Raw genomic sequence first — 25,994 nt, 5'->3', positions numbered from 1 at the left:
TGACCTCCCCAGGCTGATAGAATCCCGTTCCAGCCCTCGTGCCCCTTTTCAAATTTCGTGGCGGAGCCGGGAATCGAACCCGGGCTTCCAGGGGTGGCAGCTGCTCACGCTAACCAGTACACCACAGAGGCGGCCCATGAATACTTTACCACAATAATCGTTTAGTGTAATTATTTATTATAGTATAGGGGGGATATCATGATTCTCCCATTACCATATCATACTGGGATTACTAGCTGAAAGGTAAGCTTGAAAGTTGTCCGTTATGAAGTGTGGCATAGTTTTAAAAACCAAGGCAACAGACATCTACAATAAAGGCTGTATACATTTCAAAAATAGCAGTAAAATACTGTATTTACCATACTTAGTGTACGTTTGAACGAATAAGTGTTTTTTATGGTTACGTTTTCTTGGTGGTGGGCGCTCCATTTCCTTTATTTGTAAATGTGAATGAAAATTAAATAGGGCTGGAAATGTACAGAGCATAAGCAACTGAATTGAGTGAGATACCATTTATCTCTTTTCGCCCTCATAACGCATTGTTCAGTTAATTCCTTGTTCTTTAAACGAAATCTGAAACAAAATTCGACAAATAATTACCGTGGCTATCCGTACTTTCGCTAAGTAAACAATAAAATGGATTTAATTACAAACAGAAATTACAAAAAGGAATCTCGGCTATAATTCAGTAATACTTACTTAAAGTACGATATATCCTTGGTTTTATTACTCCGATTAGAACAACCATACGCTGAGCTTACGGTTGGCATTCTTGAAAGCGAGAATCTATGTTTTCACTTCTTAAAACTTAGGGAATTAAATTGGCATGCACGATCTCCCTGTCACCTCAACATATGTTCTCGCGCCAATTCGCTTTATTTTGACAACCGTTAACATGGCTGCCCCTTATCAACTTGCTTCAAGCAGGGAGCGCTGATGACAGGCATACAGCCCCTCTATGTTATTCTAGCTCGTTGGTGTGATCGCTACCGCATACTTAAATGCAAAAAAAAAAAAAAAAAAAAAAAATGTCAATCAACGAGTACAGCAGAGACCAACGAGCACAGAATATTCTGTGCTCGGTGGTAGAGACAGATAATTATTAAACTCTTTGGACATTTGTGCGCATTTCACCATCTTCTCCTAGATATCTAGGAGGTGTTGATTTCACTTATGATTATTATTATTATTATTCTTTGGTACTCGACGTTGTTCATCTCCGTGTGTGGCGCACGCGCACAGTCGCATATCGCACATGTTCTTTAACTTGGCGGGAAAGGATGGCTGAAGTTAAGTTACGAAAACTTGTTTTGTCAACATTTCGACTTAATGGATTTTCTCTAATTGCGTAAGAAATGCTTTATGAAATATATATCTGGATATCTCTATTTATCATATAAGTATTTCATGTCATGATTGTTTGATTTATGAATTTGATATAATGTTTGGATTAACCTGCTTCTACTACTATTAAAATGTTTTCCTTCCCCCCGTGAAGGGGGAGGCGGGCCTGTTAGACGGTGACATCGTCTCTCAGGCCGGGAGATTAGTTACGTCGAAGGAGATGCGTGGTGAAGATAAAGGGGTTTGCGGCCTCGGCCTAAACTATGAACTGTCGTGGCATTCGCCTTAGTGCAGGAGAATGGAAAACCACGGAAAACCATTCTCAGGACAGCCGACGGTTGGGGCCAGCCCTGTCGCGTCTCCCGTATGCAGGAGCGTAGAGCCACGGTAGGATTAACGTACATTGGTTAATACTTTACTAACCGGGTTGAATTCTTAGTAAGTATGAGGGGAGGAGTAAAACTGACGTGAACAGATGCTGAAGTAGCAAGCAGAGGGGAGAGATCGTTTCTGCTTGCCAAGGACTCGCCAACCCGTTCGTAGAAGCATTCATACTTGTATACAAACGTCACTGAATTGCTTTAGAACACTTAAAAACATCAAGATTTATATTCTCTTGTCTAAAGGTTAATTAATTGAGTCATTAAGAATATGCTGGAACAGTAACATATTTGATGTACGCTACAGGGGACCTTTCTCATTCATTGGGTTAGGTAAGTACATGATTGGCAGTCACTTGCAAGCGAATATGATAGTCTGTCTACTGATGTATCTTCAAATGGCTGATCAACGCTATTTATGATAAGCATACTTCTTCAGAATTTACCTCCGTTTTTTCTGTGTGCTGTTCCATCAAAATTCATCTCTGTTCTTTTAGTAGTGTTATTCCTTTATGGATGCTGGTTCTTCAGGTTGGGTAGTCCAGAGTGGATGTTTCCCAGTTCCCAGTGTGAAAGTTGCTGTGCTTCATGGTGGCTTTTAGGGATTCCTTATATCAGTTCCTCTGACTTCCAACACGGCGGCTGCTGTCCGTTAATTCAGAGTATAGCACCGGTAATTGTTTTGGGCCATAGTGATCAGTAGGGCCCGGATTTTTAGGTTCTTAAAAACCACGTTTTAGTTCTTTAATAGCTCAAAATAGTTTATTTTAGTTTTTCATCCTCCTGAAATAGTTTTAATGATCATTTCAATCATTACTAAAGTTATACTATTCATTCAAACTTTTTTTTTTTTGCAGTCGCTTGAGTGCGGCCAGTACCCAGTAATCGGGAGATAGTGGGTTCGAACCGCACTGTCGGCAGCCTTGAAGATAGTTTTCCGTGGTTTCCCATTTTCACACCAGGCAAATTAACATTAATTAAGGCCACGGCCGCTTCCTTCCCATTCCTAGGCCTTTCCTATCCCATCGTCGCCATAAGACATATCTGCGTCGGTGCGACGTAAAGCAAATGATGACTTGCCTTTAGGCATCGCTACTTATGAGATGCGTAAGCTTCTTAAACTGCCTTCAATAATAACTTGATTTATAGGGAAAATTAATTTTAGTCTGTCGCATAATAGTGTGTATAGAGCTAAACAGCCGTAGCAGGCGATAGTCGACCGTACACAATGAGAGATGCACTGAAGCTGGCAAGTTAGGCGGGCTTGTACCTGCTAGATACAGGTCAGTGAACGCCAGGGGGTTGTCTCTTGTTTTGTGCTGTATCCTAGTGGAATAGTATCCTATCACGTTGTTTCGCTCTCACTAGTTATACTTACAAACCACTTCCAGTTCCAAACAATGAAGTCATTTCAAAAGGTCGTGCATAATGTTTATCTTTTTAAAAAATCATTCAATTTCATTAATATTTGGTACTTCTATTTCAAAATAACGTAATACTGTCTTGAATAGCCCATTTAGTTTTTTTTAGGTTTTAACGTCTTATTTAGTTATTTTAAAGTTTTGTAAGATCCGAGTAATTTACTCCAATGGTAATGAAATGGATAAGTAAGTTAAAATACTGCAGTTAGCTAGCAAGGAATAAAATAGTTTAAAACCTAAAAATCCAGGCCCTAGTGATCAGGTATGCAGACTATGTATCCAGCCCGCCAGAGCTGACTTTGGGCTAGTATCACGTCCATACCCATACTGGCAGCCTCCTCCAGAATGCTGACGTATGTATGTTTATCCTCCGAGGTAATTTTTAAGATCTTTCTGAGACATTTTGATGGACGATTTTAATCATTTTTACATGGTGCCTGTATGTTGTCCATGTTTTGCATCCATATAAGAGAGTGGATTACAGTGGCTTTGTACACAAGAAGTTTGGTAGAGCCCATGATGTCTTATTGCTGAAAACTCTGATTTACAGTCTCCCAAATCATACTGTAGCATATTAACAAAGTGACAAACTTCCTCATCAGTAATGGGATTTGAAGACGTGGCTTCTTATATTTAAAAAGCAACGAACCTACTACGCTGGCGTAGCAGGGGGAGAGGTGATACTCCCACGTGGTGCGTCCGAGGTGGGCGATAGGGGGGTCCGAACCGGCTTGCTGACAGACTTGAGCAAAATAAAATAGCTCTCTCAGACCAAACACGCATCCCCCTGTGGGTGGGGGACGCAGGCAAAGAATACAGCAACGGTATCCCCTGCCTGTTGTAAGAGGCGACTAAAAGGGCCGACCAAGGGATAATCGAATTAGAACCATGAGACTACTTGTACGTAGTGCCATCAAGCGGGGAACACCGCGGGTTGCCTTTACTTGCACGTAGTACCACTATGTTAGGTACACCATAGGTTTGTGATTAAGGTGACATTGAGTGAATCAGGATGGGTTTTACAGTAGCTGTGATTGGTACCACTATATGAGCTACACCACGGGTCTACCTTGCCTATGATTAGTATCCGCTATATGAGGAATACCCTGGGATAGTATGAGTCCCTGTGATTAGTACACCTATGTGAGGAACATCATAGGTAGCATTGCCTGTAAGTGTCACTGCAATGTGAGAAACTCCCTAGGTTAGATAGATAGATAAAGCCTTTATTTTCTGTGGCAAAGTTAGGGCTCTTGGCCCTTTCTTACACTTAACCGCACACATATTGTTATTATTCCATACAATGACATTGATTAACTTAAAATACCAAGAACTACAAATAACACTAATTTTTAAGACAAAAATATGAATATATACACGCAAAGAAGAAAGAAAGAAAAAGTAACTGCCTACATAATACAGGTTTGAAAAAAAAAAATTCAATACACAACGAAAGAAATACGAATGTAAAAATACTAGTAAGCTTAATAAAAATATTAAATGAAATTTAACTACTATCCGCACACTTTATCTTGGTGCATTTACATCCTAGTGCTGAATCGGTCGACCTCGGCTATCTTCGAGATTCATACCGGCAACCTCTGAAACACAAACTATGAATCGCTTAAGCATCGTTGTGCGACATCTGGCGTAAACTTTACGTACTGGTACTGTTGTTGTTTACACATCAAAGTCAAAGTATAGAATTCATGCTAGGAACAAGATTCGCATCGAGAGATATGTTTTATAATGTTATATAATGTGTATGTGACATAGTTGTTGGCTTAAGATGATAACGGTTTAGAAATTTCATATCGATCGATCATCTTCTCGATTCAATTCAGATTTCATTTTCATTCAGTTGGCAGCACCAGGCAGCACTATCGATACCGGGACAGCTCCCTCCTTACTCCTCACCCCGTACACAAATGCATCAAGATAAAGTGTGCGGACAGTAATTGTATCCTTGCATGACTAGATCTAAGTTAAATACTGTACGTACTACTAGCTATTTTTAGGCTACTTCTACTTCGTAAATACAATATGGATGTTTTTAATTTAATTTAAATTATCATATTAAACCAATATTTAATTTATTGTGCAATAATCTCATATCATTTTCACACACAATCACTCGTTCCACTCATACAGGTACTGTACCTTGCTGGAAGCACTTAACAAGGAACTGCTGGCAGGATTTTAAATATACTTTTTGATGCAGCATCCTTGATGTCTTTGGGAAGAGCATTCCACCATCCCGAAGCGGTGATAGTAAATGATCGATGGTATGTGGTTGTTCGGTGGACAGGTATTTCTAGGAGGGACACTGAGCGAGTATCATGGAGATGTAAAGAACCAAGGTGACGAAAATTGCTGGAGAGATAAGCAGGGATGTCTTCCGAAAGTACCGGGTACACAAGAATATTTGCATGTAGTTTACGCCCGTCGTCTAGTCGTAACCAAGATAATTGTTTATAGTAGGGAGAAACTCGAGCGTCATACCGTAAATCCATAGCGTATCTAAGACGAACATTTTGAGTGCGTTGTAGTTTCAAGCTTAATTCATTCGTTATATCCGTAAGAATTACATCACAGTAGTCAAAAATGGGAAATAATAATGACCGAACAAGTTGAATTTTTAGTGATCGAGGGAATACATTTCTGAACTGTTTTAAGGGGGTGCAAGCCACAATAAACCTTTTTGCAGATATTCTTAACTTGTGGTGACCAGTTTAGAGTTTCCATTATAATAACACCAAGGTTAGAAACTGATTCACAATAAGGTATAACAGTATTATTTAAAGTTACGGGAGGAATGCAATTTTGTTTTAAAATGTGAAGATTCTTTGATGTACCGATGATAATGGCTTGCGTTTTATGGGGGTTTAATTTAAGGTTGTTTTTAATTGCATAGCTATTAATTTGCTCAAGGTCAGCGTTTACATTACATATTGCTTGTTGTATATTATTAGTTCTAGTGTGGTAATAAATTTGCAGATCATCAGCATAAAGATGGTACTTGCAGTGCTTAATTGATCTGGTGATATCATTTGTATGTATAAAGTGAATAGGAGAGGGCCTAGGACTGACCCTTGTGGAACACCAATATATTTTTTGTTCGCCACGTTGATTTATTATTATTTGCAACCACACACTGCTGGCGGTTTGTGAGGTAAGAATAGAAAAATTCCAGCACTTTCTGGCTAAAGTTTAAGGACTGTAATTTGGGAAGAAGCAACCTAGGATCGACAGTATCAAATGCGCTCCTGAAATCTAAAAGAGTAAGTATTGTCACTTGTTTGTTGTCCATTGCATATATAATGTCACCTGTCACTTTCAGCAGAGCTGTCATGGTACTATGTTTTTTCTTAAAGCCTGATTGGTAAGAGTCGAGTAAAGCATATTTATGTAAGTACATAAGGATTTGCTCATGTACCAGGCGTTCCAGTACTTTGGACAGAGGTGGGTACCAGGCGTTCCAGTACTTTGGACAGAGGTGGTAGGATAGAAACTGGTCGGTAATCGGAAGGAATACTGGGTCCATCCTTTTTTTGGGATTGGGATGACGAGGGCATCCTTCCATGCCATAGGGAAAATTCCTTGGGTTAAACAGTAGTTAATAATGTGTGTTATGATCGGCAGAATGGCGCCAATGATATATTTGTAGAAAGACAGAGCTATGCCATCGTGTCCAGCAGCATTTGATCTGAGAGAATACATAACTCGTTCTACGTCATTTATACCAACCTCTTTAAACACAAATGTATCTTGAATTGGCATAAAATTATTATTATTATTATTATTATTATTATTATTATTATTACTGTTATAAAAATATTACTATTACTTGTACAGTTATGAAAATTATTATTATTATTATTATTATTATTATTATTATTATTATTATTATTATTATTATTTGTTCTTACAGTGGATTCGGCCGACGTGAAGTGTAAATTTAAGTCATCAAGGGATACATTCGGCGCCTGCTTTAATAACTTTCGACCTATACCCATCATTCATAATTGTTTCGATATTTCTGTCGAGTTCTTGCATTTGGATACTTGACATATGTGTTTATATTTACTGTTTCTGATTAACTGTTCAACCCTGTTGCGGAGAACGCGGTAATTTTCAAAGACATTAGCATTACCCGTTCGTTTAAACCTTCTGTACCATGAGTCACGCTTTGCTATTTCTGATTTAATCTCACTAGTCAACCACGGAGAAGGTGGTCGAGTTACCCGGATCTCTTTCTTGGGAGCAAATCTGTCATACAGTTCTAACACCAGCTCAGATAGTTTATTTATTTTTACGTCAATATCATCCATGTGTAAAATATCGTTCCACGGCAGATAATATGCTTCGTGTCGTATTCTTTCCTTGTCCAGATTTTTTATATCCCTGCGTGTTATATATTTAGTTTCATATTTTGGCATCTTTAATGAATAGCAGACATATATTTGATCATGGGTAGAAATACCTGGCACTGCAAGCTGTCCGTGATTTAAAACTTTCCGAGTATTGTTAGTTATGATCAAGTCAATCAAAGTATGAGTCATCTGGTTTACTGTATGTAGGTGATTAATAGCATTTAGAGGTAGGATGTTCAGGTCTAAGCTAAAGATCATATTTTGTAAATGTAATGAGTCGTTTGTCGCAGTCAGCAGATTTGTATTAAAATCTCCAAGTATAATTATATTTTTGTACAGTGGAATTAACTTGGCTAAGCAAATTTCAAGGTCCGATATATGTCTTACATCTGGGGGTTTATGAACTACTCCGATCAGTACCTGTGTTACCTGTGCGCATTCTTCTTCTCTTCTTCATGGGGCCTCTTAAATATTAGTTCGTAATTAGCAAGATCTTTTGCTACCATGTTTTTCCTTCATTCCCACCTAGATATACCTGCTCCCTTCACAAAGCTGCAGGTTGTTCTTATTGGGTCTTCTTGGATTTTTTTTCTCTCTCTTCACCTGGTAGTCCTAGAGTGGAAAGTCTGATGCTACCCAGCACCCCACATTCAAAAAGTATGTGTGTTCAGCTGATTCCTCTGCTTCATTGCATTTCCTTGCATATATTGTCTCTTATTACTCCAATTCTACGTAGGTGTTTTTTCAGATGTCATTGTCCTGTCAACAGTCCTACTACCCACCTTATATTTTCTCTGCTGAGTTTCAACAGTTCTTTAGTATACTTCTTGTTTGGTCCTTTTATCAGTTCCATTGCAGTATTTTTCGAGTTTTCCATTTGTTTCTTTTGTACGCATTTTCCTACGTAGTGTTGGGCTTGTCCATAGGAAATCCCGCATACAGGTTCTGGGCCAACAAAATGTGTTTCTGCCCCTTTCTTGGCCAGTTTATCTGCCTTTTCATTTCCTTCTATACCTGCATGCCCTGGTACCCATATTATTTTGACAATGTTGTACTTTGAGAGCTTCGGGAGAAGTGAATGGCAAAACCAGACAATTCTGCTTATTATCCAGACTGCTTCTAGTGCCTTAATGGCTGCTTGGCTGTCCATAAAAATAAAAATGTTCTTATTCCTATAGTTCATTTTCAGATTTTCTTCAAGACATGTTGTGATAGCTATCACTTCCGCTTGAAAGACTGTAGTGTGTTTGCCCAGGCTCATCTGGATTGATCTCTCAGGTCTTCCCCTGTTGATCCCTCCTCCTGTGCCATCCCCAGTCGGCTATTCAATCTACTACTGACTTTTCGTTGGCTTACTTTAAGTCACCAGATGATTGCAGCATAGGCCATCAATGGTCAAATGATCATTGTATATAGGCCTATCCACGTTACCATTGATGGTCTTTGGCCCCATGTCTTCCCGACGGCTCTTTTACATTACAAGTTGTCCATTTCATGACCGTATCGATGTTTAATCAAGAAGTAAGTATAAATAACCACCTAATCGATACTTTATTAATGCCTCAGGCAAAATTGAATAAAATTAAAACTTACAGGACATGTTTCGACCACTTAGTGGTCCTCTTCAGCTGTATAAATAAAGAACTGAAAAGAAAAACATAAAAATGGAGGTCATCAGAATAGGTCATCTTGCCTCTCGTTCTTGTTTGGAAAAGATGTTTATTCTGCGCTGTCTAGAGGGTCTGTCTTTGAGCGCGACCTGGTGAAGTAACGATGTGATACAGTTTGACAGTTCATGGAAAGCTCTGGAGAGAAGGGAAGTAGAGTTTTATCGTCATCTAAAATAACATGTGAGGGAGGAGGGAGATTGGGCTGTGCTTCTGCGATGTCGTGTTTGATTATATCTCTTGTTCGTCTAGTCTGTTTCATGCCTACCCATTCTAAGTATTTGCTAATATTCTGATGGGAGCGCCGGCTTCTGGAATTTTAGCTAACATTTACCTCGACTTTTTGGAACACGCTCAGATAGTAGGTCACATTAAAGGACTCGATCTCTGGCTTCGATATGTTGATGATGCCTATGCCATAATTAACAAGGAAATAAATGATAGTCACAGTATCCTTAATACTTTGAATAATTTAGACCCAAACATAAAATTTACAGCTGAAGAAGAAGAGAAAGGCATACTCAATTTTCTGGATATCCAAACAATTCGTAAAGACAACCATTTCCAATTTAAAATATACAGGAAACCCACTTTTACCCCGACTACAATCAAAAGTGATTCTTTACATCCCATCTCGCAAAAGAAATCAGCTTATTATAGTTTCGTCAACAGAGCCTTTGAAATTCCGCTAACAGAAACAGACAGAAAAAAGGAACTTTCTTTCATTCGTCAACAGGCTCTACATAATGGTTTCAGTTTGAAATTCATCAATAAAATCATCACTAAATGCAAATACCAACAACAAATTAAACTTAAACAGCATTCAGAAAAAGAAAAAGGATATGTAAAATTCACCTTTAATAACCCGAAGATTTACGAAATCACCAACTTATTCAAGAAACACAATACCAAGGTAGCCTTCTCTACAAACAACACGAAACATAGATTCTTTAGTCATAATAAAGCTAATAAACTTAAAGATGACGAATTCCAGGAATCGGGTATTTATAAGCTGACTTGTGCTCAATGTAAAAAAACTTACGTGGGACAATCTGGAAGGAACTTCTCAATTAGATATCAAGAACACGTCAATGCTGAAAGCTACAAAAGATTCTCTGCCATGGGATCCCATATGAAAGAGTCCAACCACAAATTCACCAATATAAAACAGGACCTTCAAATTATCTGTATGATTAATAAAGGTAATCTTATGAACAACCTGGAAAACATCCACATCGTTCTTGATAAATTGGAAAACGGTGAAGAGAATCTCAACGAAAACAACGAGCATAAAAACATCTTATATGAGAATATTAGCAAATACTTAGAATGGGTAGACATGAAACAGACTAGACGAACAAGAGATATAATCAAACACGACATCGCAGAAGCACAGCCCAATCTCCCTCCTCCCTCACATGTTATTTTAGATGACGATAAAACTCTACTTCCCTTCTCTCCAGAGCTTTCCATGAACTGTCAAACTGTATCACATCGTTACTTCACCAGGTCGCGCTCAAAGACAGACCCTCTAGACAGCGCAGAATAAACATCTTTTCCAAACAAGAACGAGAGGCAAGATGACCTATTCTGATGACCTCCATTTTTATGTTTTTCTTTTCAGTTCTTTATTTATACAGCTGAAGAGGACCACTAAGTGGTCGAAACATGTCCTGTAAGTTTTAATTTTATTCAATTTTGCCTGAGGCATTAATAAAGTATCGATTAGGTGGTTATTTATACTTACTTCTTGGCTCTTTTACATGCATACAGCAAGTTCTTAGCCCATGTTCCTTTCTGTATGTGGATTCCAGGTTAGATTTTTATCTAACACTACACCTAGGTGCAGTGCCTGTTCTTCCATATATATATTGCCCAAAGAGCTTCAGTGATCTCTTTCCTTCTAATTTTCTCCATGTAAAAGGACCAGAGTTATCATGTTCGGGTTGACTGATAGTTGTTCTTCCTGACACCAGTTCTCCACAAGGTTAAGTGATCTTTGCATGAGGTCCTGGATAACACTCATCACCTTACCTCGTACCACAATCACTTTGAGAGCTTCAGGAGAAGCATATAAAAACCTTGTTCGTTGAGCATAGCTATGATTTTGTTAAGGGTTATGAACTTCATATTGTTGGTCCGTATTGAACTGAGATAACATATAAATAATGCACAGTAGAGTTTTCCACCTATTCAATACTAAATTGTATTTACAATATTTACATTACATGGGACTAGTTTCAACCCTACTCAGGGTCATCATCAGCCATATTAAAACATAAACAATATTTGGCAAAATTCTAAAACATGTTTTCTATCAGTAAGAATCTTATGAATATATAATTTTACAATATGGAGTGTGGTTGAAATGTTGCAAATGAAAATGAAATATTACGTGTGATGTTGGTGAGTAATAATTAATACAAGTACATTATACATGCTAAGAAGTCTGGAACAAAAGTACAAATAAGGTGCTCTGTGTTATTAAAATTTATAGACTCGTGGAATCAGTAGGTCCTGGTGATGCATAACGGTTGTGGACCGAGTGCTATGGCAATAAGAATGAACACAATGTAAACTGACACATATATATATAAATACAAGTATGTACATTTTGCTAGTTTGTTGTTCCACCATCTTTCTTTTTTGGTGTTTTTCTTTTCTTTGAGAGGATGGTTTTCATGGAATGAGTCTATAATGGCCTCTTCTAATAGTTCCACTGCCTCGTCCAAGTCTTTCTGTCCTTTCACGTTAGTTGGAATTTTTTGTACAGCCTTCACTAGAACTTCTCTGTATCTGTCCCAGTTAGTTCTCAATCCCACATAATCTTGCATCTATTGCAGTTTGGATGTGTTGGTGGTCTGCCAATGATGGTTCCTCCAGCACCTTCCAGTCTTTAAAAAGTTTGCGATATGCGTAGTGCTTAGTGTAAAGTTTATTACCTCCCTATGATTTTTATTTATAAATGTAGGCTTGTTTCCTAGGTTTAGTATCGTCAACTCAGTTCCAATAATAAACTCTAGTAAAGACTCGCCTCTTGCATTGCAGTTCGTGCTGCCCCATGCCGTGTGGTATGAATTTGCATCTGCTCCAAGGACTAGCTGTTTGCCTTTCCTCTTTGTGTTGCAAGTTAGTTTCTCAACTTCTTCTGATGGGTGCAGATTAGTTGAGTCATATGGGAGCTATGCAGAGCCTATGGTTATATCTCTGGGCCCCTCCCAAACCTGTGCGCATTACATTACCTGTGGGTAGTACCATAATGTGTGGAATACCACGAGTCTATGCTACTTTTGATTAGTACCGCAACATGACAAATACCATGCCATGGTTCAACTTTCCTAGTGATAAGTACCATTATGAGGGGCCGATGACCTGGATTTTGGACCCCTTTAGACTACAAACAACATCGATTCAGTATTGTGCTTTAGAAGCAGTCCCTTGGTCAGTAATAATATTGTTTAACGCTAGTTTCTGGGAATGTGGGGTGTTGCGGATCGGATCCACTGATTGTTTTAAATTCATATCCATTCATTCATTCTTCCTCATCACGTTTTAAATTCTGGTCAGTGGATGATTTTGTACTTTTAAATTGTCATTACATTTCGTCTCATTTCGTACCATTAGGGGCCGATGACCTAGAACATCCCTCCATATAGGGTTGGCAGCAGGAAGGGCATCCGGCCATAAAACAGGGCCAAAGTCACATGTGCGACACAGTTCGCACCCGCGATCCCACACATGTGGGAAAAGCGGTTGGAAAATAATAAGAAGAAGGTGCCGATGACCTAGATGTTAGGCCCCTTTAAACAACGAGCATCATCATCATCATCATATATGAAGGGTCCAGGGGAAGAACATGCTAAGTCACACTTTACTAATTTTAACTTTGTAACTCCATGTTCTTCACCTGTGTGTGGTTTTAAAAATCGCTCATATCTAGGAACTTAACAGGTTCCTTCCCTTTATTGGAAAGAGGATTGAAACTGCATTCTTAGAGCCACAAGATGGCTGTAACATCAGAAAAAAAAAGGAAAAATAGACTTAGCATGTTCTTCCCACGGACCATTCATATGGAAAGCAGCCAATATTTTGTAGAAATACATACAGACTCCACCAACTGCCACAGTTTTCAACGTGGCACAGGGTGTGTGACAGTTACAGTACTATACCTACACAGCCAGTGATCAGAAATATTCTAACAAGTAAGTGTTTTAAGCAACCTTAATAGTAATTATCATTATCCAGCTAAAGGTGAATTAATGGCATGTATTTTTATTTTTTTATTTTAAGGTTATAACTTCTTGCTATCTGTATGATAATTGATGTTATTTATCATTTAGTGGTAGATATATTTTGGAGACATTGCAGACATTTATTTTATGAATTCTGCCAAAAATTATTTATTAACACGTCTCCTATCCATTAAAAAATATAATTTTATTCACAGGGTTGCAGGGAATAAGATGAAATTACTAAGAAGAAAAAAGCCTCTTGAATTTTTAAAATCGAATACCTTTGCAAAATTTACTGTATTTTTTAAGTTTATATTTATATAAACAAAAGAAAGACATTAAAAAGTAGCATCATTTTGTAGAAAATAATTTATAGTACCATTCTGAATTGAGAAACATGTACTGTGGGCCACTACTTTTAAATTTTACCCAGAATCCGTTGAGTGAGTCTTCCCTCTTTCCTGCACGTTGTTAAGCCCCAGAACGTATATGTTCTTCACCCTTTCAAAGTAAAAAATCCTTTGGTTGTGTTTCATTATCCATGTCTGTCTCAGAATTTGACCCGTCCTCACTGAAATTAGCCTCTAATCTAATTAGTCACTATCAGTAATTTTGTTAAAAACAGTAATCTACCCATCACTATTAGTAATTTTATCTCTAACAGTAACGTAACCCTCCATACCTAATTTTTCACTGACAGTAATGAGTATTCAAGTTGCCATGTGACTTAACCAAATTTGGACCTAAATCCTATTACTAACCCAACAGTAGCTATCGAGGGCCATTATATGGGGCCTACGATCCCCCTGGAAGTTTTAGGACTATCAGTAATGCTTGCCCACACTGCAGTTAATGCATTATGCATTTGTTATATTGGCAGCCATCAATAGTTGCTCCCTTGCTACCAAACTTTCAGCACATACACATGTGAACGGAATGACTCTCCTTTGTTTACTTCTCACGGAGGATTTAGTCGGGCAGTGCACAAGGCTACCAACCTATTTACTTAGGAACTAAGCCCCAGGTTAGAGCTGTGAAGTCTGGACTAGACCAATAGTCTGGACTGGTTAAGATATGGCCTGGACAGGACCACTCGTCTGGATAGGTTAGTGTAGGGCGTGGACAAGACCATTGGTCTGGATTGGTTATGTTAGGGGCTGGACAAGACTATTGGTGGTGGTGGTGGTGATGATGATGCTTGTTGTTTAAAGGGGCAGACCATTGGTCTGGATAGATTAGGGTAGGGGCTGGAGGTGATAGCAGTACATTCTATGTGGGCTAGTGGTGAAAAGTTGAATAGTAACTTTTTCTTGTCATGCGGACAGATAGCTCATTCTATGTACTGGAGGCTAGTGGTGGAAAGGTGAATTACAAGTTCATTCCGTACTTTTTCCCCGAAGGAGATTGCAGCACATTCTATGTTGACTAATGGCAGAAAGGTGAATTACAAGTTCCTTCCATACTGTCTTCCTGACAGAGATGGTCCTAGGGTGATAGCAGAACATTTACTTCATTTACTTGTGCTTTTATTCTGCCGGGGTTGGTAACTGAATATAATAATCTTGATTGACAGAAATGATGTCACGTGCCACTTTACGTTGGCCAGCAGGAATGCAGATAGTTACTTCAGCAATGGAAAATGGCGTGTAATGCTCTTCATTAGGTTATAAAAGTAAATGTACTTCTGGAGGTGGGATGGCGGGTTCGTGGACTTCGCAATGAACACATCTCTCCCCTGACACTCTTTCCAAGTAAGATTTCATTAATTTCTATTTCCTTATATTGTTAGAGAAATGTGGCCGCAAGGTGTCAACTTTTGCCATTCTAAGAGGGGACTGATTGTGAAATTAACCCTTAAAATGCTGAGACAGGATCATTATCATTAAAGCATTGTTTTAAAAAAAGGTTTTTTTTAGTTTGATGTAGACTGTGATTTTTGACATAGTTTGACTATGGTGGTAAATATCATTTTACCTTTTTTTTTTCAATGGAGGGTGCCCACTTTTTTAATACTTAAAAGTTGCTGGAATTTATTAGCTGTCTAAGAGCTTTGTTTTATAGATTTCTGGATCATAAAATTGCTGAATTTGCATCACTACTTTAGATACCACTGCCTGTGTCTTAGTAGGTTTACTATGTGATCACTATGAAAAAGGAATCTGTATGAAATTGCATTATAATCAGAAGTGCAGAAGGATCATTGTCACAAGCCTGTCAACAAGGCAGCTGTTGTTCAAGTCAAGTTTATTTTAGAATGAATAGTCATGTACTTGTGGGTTGTAGATTCTGTACGGCAATCATGTTATACTACAAGCTAAGTTGCTTTGCTTTGCTTGGGTTTATTATGTATGTTCAGGAGCATTACTTACCGGCAGGGCCGAATTTAACGACTGCAATGCCTCTGGGCCCACATTTTGCGCCCCCTTCCTTAAACTTGAAAAGACAAAATTGCAATTACTATTATTTTTATATATGAATAAACTAGTACAGTAGAATGCCTCCAAGGTAAAATATCAAACATTAATACCATGAACCCTGGGGAGGGCACTTCACGGTCTTTTCGACTGCATTCAGAGATAAATGTTTATTGTTCTTAACGTAGCGGGCCGCTAGCTTCCATCCCCTCAGTACCTTACATTGGACCTGTCCACTATCACTGTGCATAAACAATTAACCCCTCATGCTCCTCAGTTTCAGCCTAAGTGCATTGCTGTACGGACCCGGTCTAAAACTCCTGGCGCGCCCCATGACATATGCGTGTTTAGGAGTTAAGTTTTATTTTTTCAGTTAATATACCAAGAATGTGTCAGTTTTGTTTTATAGTGCCTTTGTATATAGTGAAGTCCAACGCTTCATTGATAGAAACAGGGAAATAGAAATCGAAAGACTTATAAAGAGAATTACTCAGTTTCACGCACAAGCAACCATTGGCCAATGACTTTGTTTTGTACTATCTTGATCATTACTCCAGTCAATTCGTATATTATTTACAAGCATGCGAAAGGTAACTTTAACATTCAGCGTAATTATTTGAAAGAACTAAACCAACAGATATGCGCGAGATATTTGCAAGAATGGTATTCAAACTCTCCCAACGGGGCTAAAAAAGAAACATTTGCTAAATGCTAGGATTGTCTGAAGAAGAGCAGCCCTCTGCAGCTCCACAAGAACTAGAAGCGCCTGGTAGACGCGCCTACTGCAACAGGGGAAAAAACAAAAACAAACAAACCAAAAACACCCTACAGAAAAACCAAGACTACATGCCGTGTATGCCAGTGACATATCTACAAAGAACACTCAGCAGTGACATGTGTTCGGTGCAGTACAGAAAGTCAAGAATCTAGTGATGATGCAGAATAAACATCAATTGTTTAACATCCAATTTTTGTATTGTCAAAATACCTTTCAACATTATTTACAAGTTCCTGCAAAATTATTTACTAGTTCTGTAACATTAAAAATAGTTTTTGCTTAATTTGTGCTATTTTTTCATGACTTGGTCTAAAACACCATAGGTGCCTCCTCAGGGATTATTTTTATGCGCTCTCTCCAGGGTTAAATAATAATAATAATAATAATATTAATTCAACTGAGAGAGCAGACGCTGGTCAGCTTTACACAGTTCGCTACCCTGTCTTTTAAACATGGACACAAAATCGCGATGAGAGTGGAAATTCTCATGTTCTGTTAACTGCTGATTTCTGTGCTTCCAATCATTGAAGCCAGTTGTTGCAAATTGGGATGACCCTCAAAAAAGTTTACAAGGAGCACGTGGTTGTCTGTAGGTGGTCTTGATTCGCCGCCCATTTTAATAAGTTGCAGCCCGGAGTCACGTTGATACCCATATGCAGAACCAAAGGGGCTTTGTTTCAGCATTGTGGTGGTATTTATATTATTATAACTGATAGCTTTCGCATTAGCGGAACGAAAATTCCATTGACCATGTTGGGAGCTTTCGCTTTAGAATGCCAGGAAAGTGCACAAATTCTAAAAACTTGTTTTCAAACTATTAGAGCTTTCCATTTTTGCCGCCTCATAATTTTGTCACCCTGGTCCCAGGCCCATAAGGCCCATGCCTAAATACGGCTCTGCTTACCAGAATTAATAGAGGTTGGTTGGCCAGATTATTTATTTATTTGTGTCAGAAGCATCACATTATACCATATACATAATACAGAATAATACTTATATACAATTAAGACAAAGGAGATAAAAAACAAAGATGACAATCTAAATAACTTTACTCCAATATTTAGCAAACGCTATGACTTCAGAGCTTGCGGACATCAGATCATCAATGTTACATCTTGCAGGATATAGTCCGTAGCTTGTTGAACTCCACAGTTGCAAAAGGTTGATACATACATACATACATACATTATCATTATAGACTGTTATGCCTTTCAGCGTTCAGTCTGCAAGCCTCTGTGAATTTACTAAACGTCGCCACAATCCTCTATTTGCAACTAGTGTTGTGGCCTCATTTAGTTCTATACCTCTTATCTTTAAATCGTTAGAAACCGAGTCTAACCATCGTCGTCTTGGTCTCCCTCTACTTCTCTTACCCTCCACAGCAGAGTCCATTATTCTCCTAGGTAACCTATCCTCCACCATTCGCCTCACATGACCCCACCACCGAAGCCGGTTTATGCGTACAGCTTCATCCATCGAGTTCATTCCTAAATTAGCCTTTATTTCCTCATTCCGAGTACCCTCCTGCCATTGTTCCCACCTGTTTGTACCAGCAATCATTCTCGCTACTTTCATGTCTGTAACTTCTAACTTATGAATAAGATATCCTGAGTCCACCCAGCTTTCGCTCCCGTAAAGCAAAGTTGGTCTGAAAACAGACAGATGTAAAGATAGTTTCGTCTGGGAGCTGACTTCCTTCTTACAGAATACAGTCGATCGCAGCTGCGAGCTCACTGCATTAGCTTTACGGCACCTTGATTCAATCTCACTTACTATATTACCATCCTGGGAGAACACACAACCTAAATACTTGAAATTATCGACCTGTTCTAGCTTAGTATCACCAATCTGACATTCAATTCTGTTGAATTTCTTACCTACTGACATCAATTTAGTCTTCGAGAGGCTAATTTTCATACCATACTCATTGCACCTATTTTCAAGTTCCACGATATTAGACTGTAGGCTTTCGGCACAATCTGCCATTAAGACCAAGTCGTCAGCATAGGCCAGACTGCTTACTACATTTCCACCTAATTGAATCCCTCCCTGCCATTTTATACCTTTCAGTAGATGATCCATGTAAACTACAAACAGCAAAGGTGAAAGATTACAGCCTTGTCTAACCCCTGTAAGTACCCTGAACCAAGAACTCATTCTGCCATCAATTCTCACTGAAGCCCAATTGTCAACATAAATGCCTTTGATAGCTTTTAATAATCTGCCTTTAATTCCATAGTCCCCCAGTATGGCGAACATCTTTTCCCTCGGTACCCTGTCATATGCTTTCTCTAGATCTACGAAGCATAAACACAACTGCCTATTCCTCTCGTAGCATTTTTCAATTACCTGGCGCATACTGAAAATCTGATCCTGACAGCCTCTCTGTGGTCTGAAACCACACTGGTTTTCATCCAACTTCCTTTCAACGACTGATCGCATCCTCCCTTCCAAGATGCCAGTGAATACTTTGCCTGGTATACTAATCAGTGAGATACCTCGATAGTTGTTGCAATCCTTCCTGTTCCCTTGCTTATAGATAGGGGCAATTACTGCTTTTGCCCAATCTGAAGGTACCTTACCAACACTCCACGCTAATTTTACTACTCTATGAAGCCATTTCATCCCTGCCTTCCCACTATACTTCACCATTTCAGGTCTAATTTCATCTATTCCTGCTGCCTTATGACAATGGAGTTTATTTACCATCCTTTCCACTTCCTCAAGCATAATTTCACCAACCTCATTTTCCTCCTCCCCTTGAGCTTCGCTGTTCACAACACCACCAGGATGATTTCCTTTTACATTGAGAAGATGTTCAAAATATTCCCTCCACCTCTCCAGTGATTCCCTGGGATCTATTATGAGTTCACCTGTATTACTCAAAACACTGTTCATTTCCTTTTTCCCTCCCTTCCTAAGATTCTTTATTACTGTCCAGAAAGGTTTCCCTGCTGCTTGACCTAGCCTTTCCAGGTTGTTACCAAAATCTTCCCATGACTTCTTTTTGGATTCAACAATTATTTGTTTCGCTCTGTTTCTTTCATCTACATACAACTCCCTATCTGCCTCGGCCCTTGTTTGGAGCCATTTCTTATAAGCCTTCTTTTTACGTTTACAAGCTGCTCTCACTTCATCATTCCACCAAGATGTTCGCCTTTTCCCATCTTTACACACAGTTGTTCCAAGGCATTCCCTGGCTGTTTCTACTACAGCATCCCTGTATGCCGCCCATTCACTTTCTATATCCTGAACCTGCTTAATGTCTACTTTTCGAAACTTCTCACTAATCATATCCATGTACTTCCGTCTAATTTCCTCGTCCTGGAGATTTTCTACCCTTATTCGTTTGCAGACAGATTTCACTTTCTCTACCTTAGGCCTAGAGATACTTAGTTCACTACAGATCAGATAGTGGTCTGTATCATCGAAAAATCCCCGGAAAACTCGTACATTCCTAACAGATTTCCTGAATTCGAAGTCTGTTAAGATATAGTCTATTATGGATCTGGTACCCCTAGCCTCCCATGTGTATCGGTGAATAGCCTTATGCTTGAAGAATGTATTCGTAACAGCTAAACCCATACTAGCACAGAAGTCCAGCAAACGCTTCCCATTCCCATTAGCTTCCATATCTTCCCCACATTTACCAATCACCCTTTCGTATCCTTCAGTTCTATTCCCAACTCTCGCATTGAAATCGCCCATTAGCACTATTCTATCCTTGCTGTTTACCCTGACTACGATGTCACTCAATGCTTCATAAAACTTGTCAACTTCATCCTCATCTGTACCCTCACATGGTGAATACACGGACACAATTCTAGTCCTAATTCCTCCAACTGACAAATCTACCCACATCATTCGCTCATTTACGTGTCTAACAGAAACTATGTTCCGTGCAATGGTATTCCTGATAAAGAGCCCTACCCCAGACTCTGCCCTTCCCTTTCTAACACCCGTCAAGTACACTTTATAATCTCCTATCTCTTCCTCGTTATCTCCCCTTACCCGAATATCACTTACTCCTAGCACATCCAGATGCATCCTCTTTGCTGACTCAGCCAGTTCTACTTTCTTTCTTCCATAAGCCCCATTAATATTGATAGCTCCCCATCGAATTCCATTTCGTTCGAAAAGTTGTTTCCAAGGAGTCCCTCGCCTGTCAAATGGGAGTGGGACTCCGTTACTCCCATAGGTCCGAGGCTTGCTTAAAATGTTCTGAGCTCGGTCGATTCATGAAGCAGGATGCTGCCCTACTTGCACATAGTCCAAGTGAGGATCTCTCCTCTAACGGGTTATGGACCACCGGTGGATTGTATAGTCCTAGCCGCCTGAGCACAAGGAGGGCCATGACTCAGAATATGTCCGAGATGCCCACTCCCATTCCATAGCAACTGGTATCCCGACTCTCAGGACCACTTACTAGGCCACTCAGCCGTTGCCCATGGTTCACGAACTAGGACGTGACTACAGTAACCCACAAACATGAACCAAGGTTGATAATGAAAATGAAATGGCGTATGGCTTTTAGTGCCGGGAGATCCCAGGACAGGTTCGGCTCACCAGGTGCAGGTCTTTTTATTTGACTCCCATAGACAACCTGCGCGTCGTGATGAGGATGAAATGATGATGAAGACAACACATACACCCAGCCCCCATGCCAGGGAAATTAACCAATGATGGTTAAAATTCCCGACCCTGCCAGGAATCGAACCCGGGACCTCTGTGACCAAAGGCCAGCACGCTAACCCTTTAGCCATGGAGCTGGACAAAAGGTTGATCATGTGGTGTAACCCCATTTCTGCAAAATTATCTTTTGACCTTGCAACCCCAGTTCTGAGCCTTTTCAGAGTTTTCCATATAGGCCATTCTTTAGTGAAACCGGCAACTAGATTTTCTGATGGTGTCATCCAGTGGTGTTCAGATCTCATCTTCCACATAGATAATCGAGAAGATTTCTGTTGACCAATATTATCTGTTGCTTTCAAGAAACGTTTCCTGGATATTAGTCTTGAAATAGGAGGATGATGACCTTTTAATGATGTTTATTTGAGGTAGTAACCTTATGTCTTTCTCTGTATGCAGCTGCTTCACACCTGATCTCTGGAGGAGCAATTCCAGCCAAATAATAAAGAGTTTGGTTGTTCAGATGTACTTCCTCTTAAAACAATAATAATAACCTCCACCTCTACTAATGCAAGTTATCCGAGTGTCAGCCAACGCCTGGGTTATTAATTAATTTTGGATTGCACAGAAGTGTAGAACATATTTGGGTATAGGGAGAAAGGCAAATGGACGAAGGGTCCAGAGTGAATTGAAATATTCTAAGCCAGGTATTTCAGATGAGATCATCATGCACTGTTGATGTTATAGCAGCCCTCGAAAAATATTGATCAGCTTAAACGAAAATTATTGCATTACTTTGTTATTTATTAGGGCAATTTGCATTATTTTAGTTTCATTATAAAGTTTCAGATTGTATAATACTGATTTTAAAAATGAAAAATTATTTTGTAGGCTTATCCCTCACACATTGCCTAGCTGGATTTGGAGTTTACGGTCTCGTAGCCTTTGACACGATGCTGTGCCGACAAGAAATACAATTTGTGTATGGTTACACCATGGTTGAAGTCTTCTACGAGTGGTCTATTTACTGCCATCTACTTGTATTTAACATCTCCTATTATAGTGATGTCCAAGAAAAGTCCCTGTTTCATTTTTGTGCTATTAACGAAGCTGAATCTTAATTTACAAAATACTGGAGTAACTGCAGTTCACGCAACTCCATAAAACACTTTCTTTGGCTCACATAAACACTCTGGAAACTTTAATATCTTGTCTAATCCCTATGAAAGATACGTGCCCTTTTTAATCATTGAAGCCATCGAACCTGCCAACTTGGGGTCAGAAGCCATTCTGATAGCAAAAAGTCTATATTGCCATCAGTAAAAAATACACTAACTGAAAAATTTCTTCATTGCCATAATATGCTGTTAGGGTGTTACCTTGAAACAGGCATATGACATCCAGGATGTGGGATTTAGCGTGTACTTTTTCTCAACTGTATCATTTCAGCTAGTGAACCATGCTTCTGCTCAAATTGTTATGAATTGATTGGTGATTCTTTTACTTTTTTTGGTAAACACTAATAATGTACATTTGTTTGATATACCCTTGATTCTACTGATAGTATGGTATTCAGTTGGAGACAAATATTCAATTTCCTTCATGAGAGGTACAGAAATGAAGATTACAGAATATTTTGTTCTCTGTTACAGTGAAGCATGTGACTTTCTGGTGTCCCAGCTGTTGCCCCTGGAGGCATCAGAACGTGAAGAATGGTTGGACAAAATTATCGAACATGTTCAAAAACTACCTCTCGCCTCTCCTACTATAAATCGGGCCCAAGTTGAACAAGCTATACATGTAAGTTTACTGTTATAGCAGGAAGACTGCTCTTCCAGTCAATTAATGTTCTGCATTTAGGGGTGCTTTTCAGGTGGCAGATTCCCTATCAATTGATTACCTAGCCTTTTCTTATACCTATTTTCAAAGAATATGAAAATTTATTGAACATTTCCATTGATAAATTAATCCAGTTCCTTATTCCTCGTCCTATAAATGAATATTTGCTCCAGTTTTTCCTTTTGAATTTCAACTTTATCTTCATTTTATGAAACTCCATTCAAGCTTATTCATCTGCCAATGTCATTCCATACCATGTAACACTATTCTTTTGTCGGAAATCACCCAGAACAAACCTTGCTGCTTTTCCTTTGGATCTTTTCTACTTCTTGTGTCAAATAATCCTGGAGTGGAAACCATACAGTGGAACCATACTCTAATTGGGATCTTATATGCCCTTTCCTTTACATACTTACCCCCTCATAACCATGTGAAGAGATTTGTATCCTTTCTTTACAATCTCATAATGAGATTACCCTAATGAAGATCCTTTCTTATATTAACACCTAAGTGCAGTACTTACTGTGATCCCTGTGAGGTGTTATCACCTCTTCAAGGGATTAATTAAAACTGAGAGGACTTTTCCTCTTGGTGTAACTTATAACCTGACTTTGCATCTCGTTTACTATCATACCATTGTCTGTTCGAGTTTGAAGGAGCATGTAAAATCAAAATTTTACTGCAAGAGGTGAGACATTAGTAGATTAAGGCCCTTTGATGCCTGGCTTTCAAAATAGTGTAATTGTAAAATGATGTTTCTCTTTAAGACCAATTAGTGATGCTAAAACAAGTATTATGTAGAAAGATGGAAACACGGAAAGGAATTTCAGGATAACAGGATAAACACATAACAAGTCAGTGTGGGAAGCAGGAACAATATAAGTAGGAGGCAAGAACAAACATGAAGACAGAAAAGGACTAGGACGATTTCCACTTGTATGAGAGTATTGAAGTCTGATAAACTTGTGAAGTAGAAACTAGCTCTTTATGTAACAGTAAAAACTGTTGCTGGTAACATGTTGCAACAATCAAATGTCACCATTTCACCACCTTGTTTCTTAAACATAATCATGTTTTTTTATGTAGGCCTTGCCCATGATGATTAAACCTTTATGTAACAATAAAAACTGTTACCAGTCACAAGTTTTATTAGATAATTTACTCCACTATGCATTTCAGAGACTTTGCTCCATTGTCAAGTGGTGAAATGGTGACATTTAGTTTGTTACAACTTGTGACTCGTAACAGTTTTTATTATTACATAAAGAGCTCATTTCTGCTTCACAATTTTTTCAGACTTCTATACTCTCACACATTCCTGTAAAGGTCAGTCGAGGAGCCATCTTGATGTGGGAAGAGCGGAATAAGAAGGAAGTCCTTTTCCTGTCTTTACTACGAATGTCTGCACAAACTGATAATTTGACATCAAACAGCCTGGTGTGTGTGTGTGTGTGTGAACCATCTTAGGGGAAGCATTGAACACCTCTGTATGATTAGTGAGGAATTTAGGTCCAAGTCCCATTGCTGATCACATTTTCAGATCATTATTCTGAGGTAACACTAAACCATTTTTAGGTTTCTAAGTCAGTGGAAGATACATGTCCCAACTGAACAACAGATCCTATCTGCAAAGTAAACCAGAAAACAAGATTATTAACAAAGGGAAGTCCCAGTTCCATAAGAGTTAGATATCTGGTTTCAATCTTGTAAACATTCCTAAGGAACCATCGTCAGCTCGACTTTAACTTGTTTCCGAGTAATTAACTTCTTCCAATAAATTCACTTCTGTTTGTGAATGTATTTTCGATGGTTGAACAGACCATTTCTAGCATAGAATAAGCGTCCATACAGATTGTACAGAATTGTTGGAGGTGCGCGTGGTTGTGCTGCACGGAGAATTTGTGCATCTCTCCTGGCCTCCTCACATCTGCGTTGTTCCCCTTCAAACAGATTGACAGCAGCAGGGATGGTCCGGCATCAAATTGTACGGTCTTGAGCAAGCGTGTCCCAGGTTTGTGGTTTGAGACCTGTCATTTTCATAGTGTGCTTAAGCTGGTACTTGTAGTGCCTTATGGTGGCTACACAGGATCTGCTACTGAAACAAAGTTTCTAAAGAACAACATTCATGTTACACAAGTTTCTGTCCTAGATGATGTGATAAAAGTGACTATGACTGTAACATTTTAATTGATGTTTACAGGAATGCGTGAGAAGTGGGCAGGACGTTACTGAGACAGTGCTTAATGTGATCAGTGCATTTGAGGTACCAAGGTTCAGATTTAACCCTGAAAGGAAGAAATTCCTTAAAGTGCTTGATTCGAAAGATGCACCTGCTCCAGAAATTTTTCACTCCCCCGACGCAAAAGGATCCCTCTACCGAGATAGGTAAGCTGACTCAAATGAATGTTTTCTGCATGTTTGTACAATGGAACCCCAATTTACCATTTTTGCAGGGATCTGAGAAAATAAATGTTCAATATGGGAAGTATGGGAATGAATTAAAACCATCGGCAATTTGGCTGACATCACAAAAATGACATATGTAAAATTATAATCTTACAGAACATATATTACATACGTTAAAAATTTCGATACTTTTAATTCAGTTATACTGGGGAACTTCGTCACTTTTCCGTGAAAACTTCTTTCAGGTCAGCAACTTTGATCAGCCAAGCTCATAAAATAATATGCTACTAAATAACTTCTCTGAATTATATTAACCACTTGACGTACTTTGACGGATCTCTCCGTCCGCGCCTAGTGTTTATTTCCGGATCCGCTCCAAGCCGGTTTCCTTTGTGAAAGGATTTCATGTTAGTAAGGTAACCTCTTGACAGATGGAATCACTGTGTTATTCCATTGATGTATTTGATAAACACGTCTGTACAGTTATTTCGCGGAAAGAATAACCAGTATT

General features: G+C 38.9%; 1 protein-coding gene across 1 annotated transcript in view; it reads left to right on the top strand.

Moving 5' to 3' along the window:
• Positions 1-1,226: 1,226 nt before the first annotated feature.
• PolE2 (DNA polymerase epsilon subunit 2) overlaps positions 1,227-25,994 on the top strand; it is a 66,819-nt gene continuing 42,051 nt past the window's right edge. The window contains exons 1-3 of the mRNA XM_067158598.2: positions 1,227-1,348; positions 22,891-23,038; positions 25,278-25,462. Coding sequence (XP_067014699.2) covers positions 1,281-1,348; positions 22,891-23,038; positions 25,278-25,462 — 401 coding nt within the window. The 5' untranslated portion in view covers positions 1,227-1,280. The remainder of the gene's footprint in view (positions 1,349-22,890; positions 23,039-25,277; positions 25,463-25,994) is intronic.

Source organism: Anabrus simplex, chromosome X, assembly GCF_040414725.1.
Source record: "Anabrus simplex isolate iqAnaSimp1 chromosome X, ASM4041472v1, whole genome shotgun sequence".
Classification (NCBI taxonomy): domain Eukaryota; kingdom Metazoa; phylum Arthropoda; class Insecta; order Orthoptera; family Tettigoniidae; genus Anabrus; species Anabrus simplex.
Note: the sequence above shows the minus strand (reverse complement) of the source record. Positions and strands in the feature narration are given on the sequence as shown.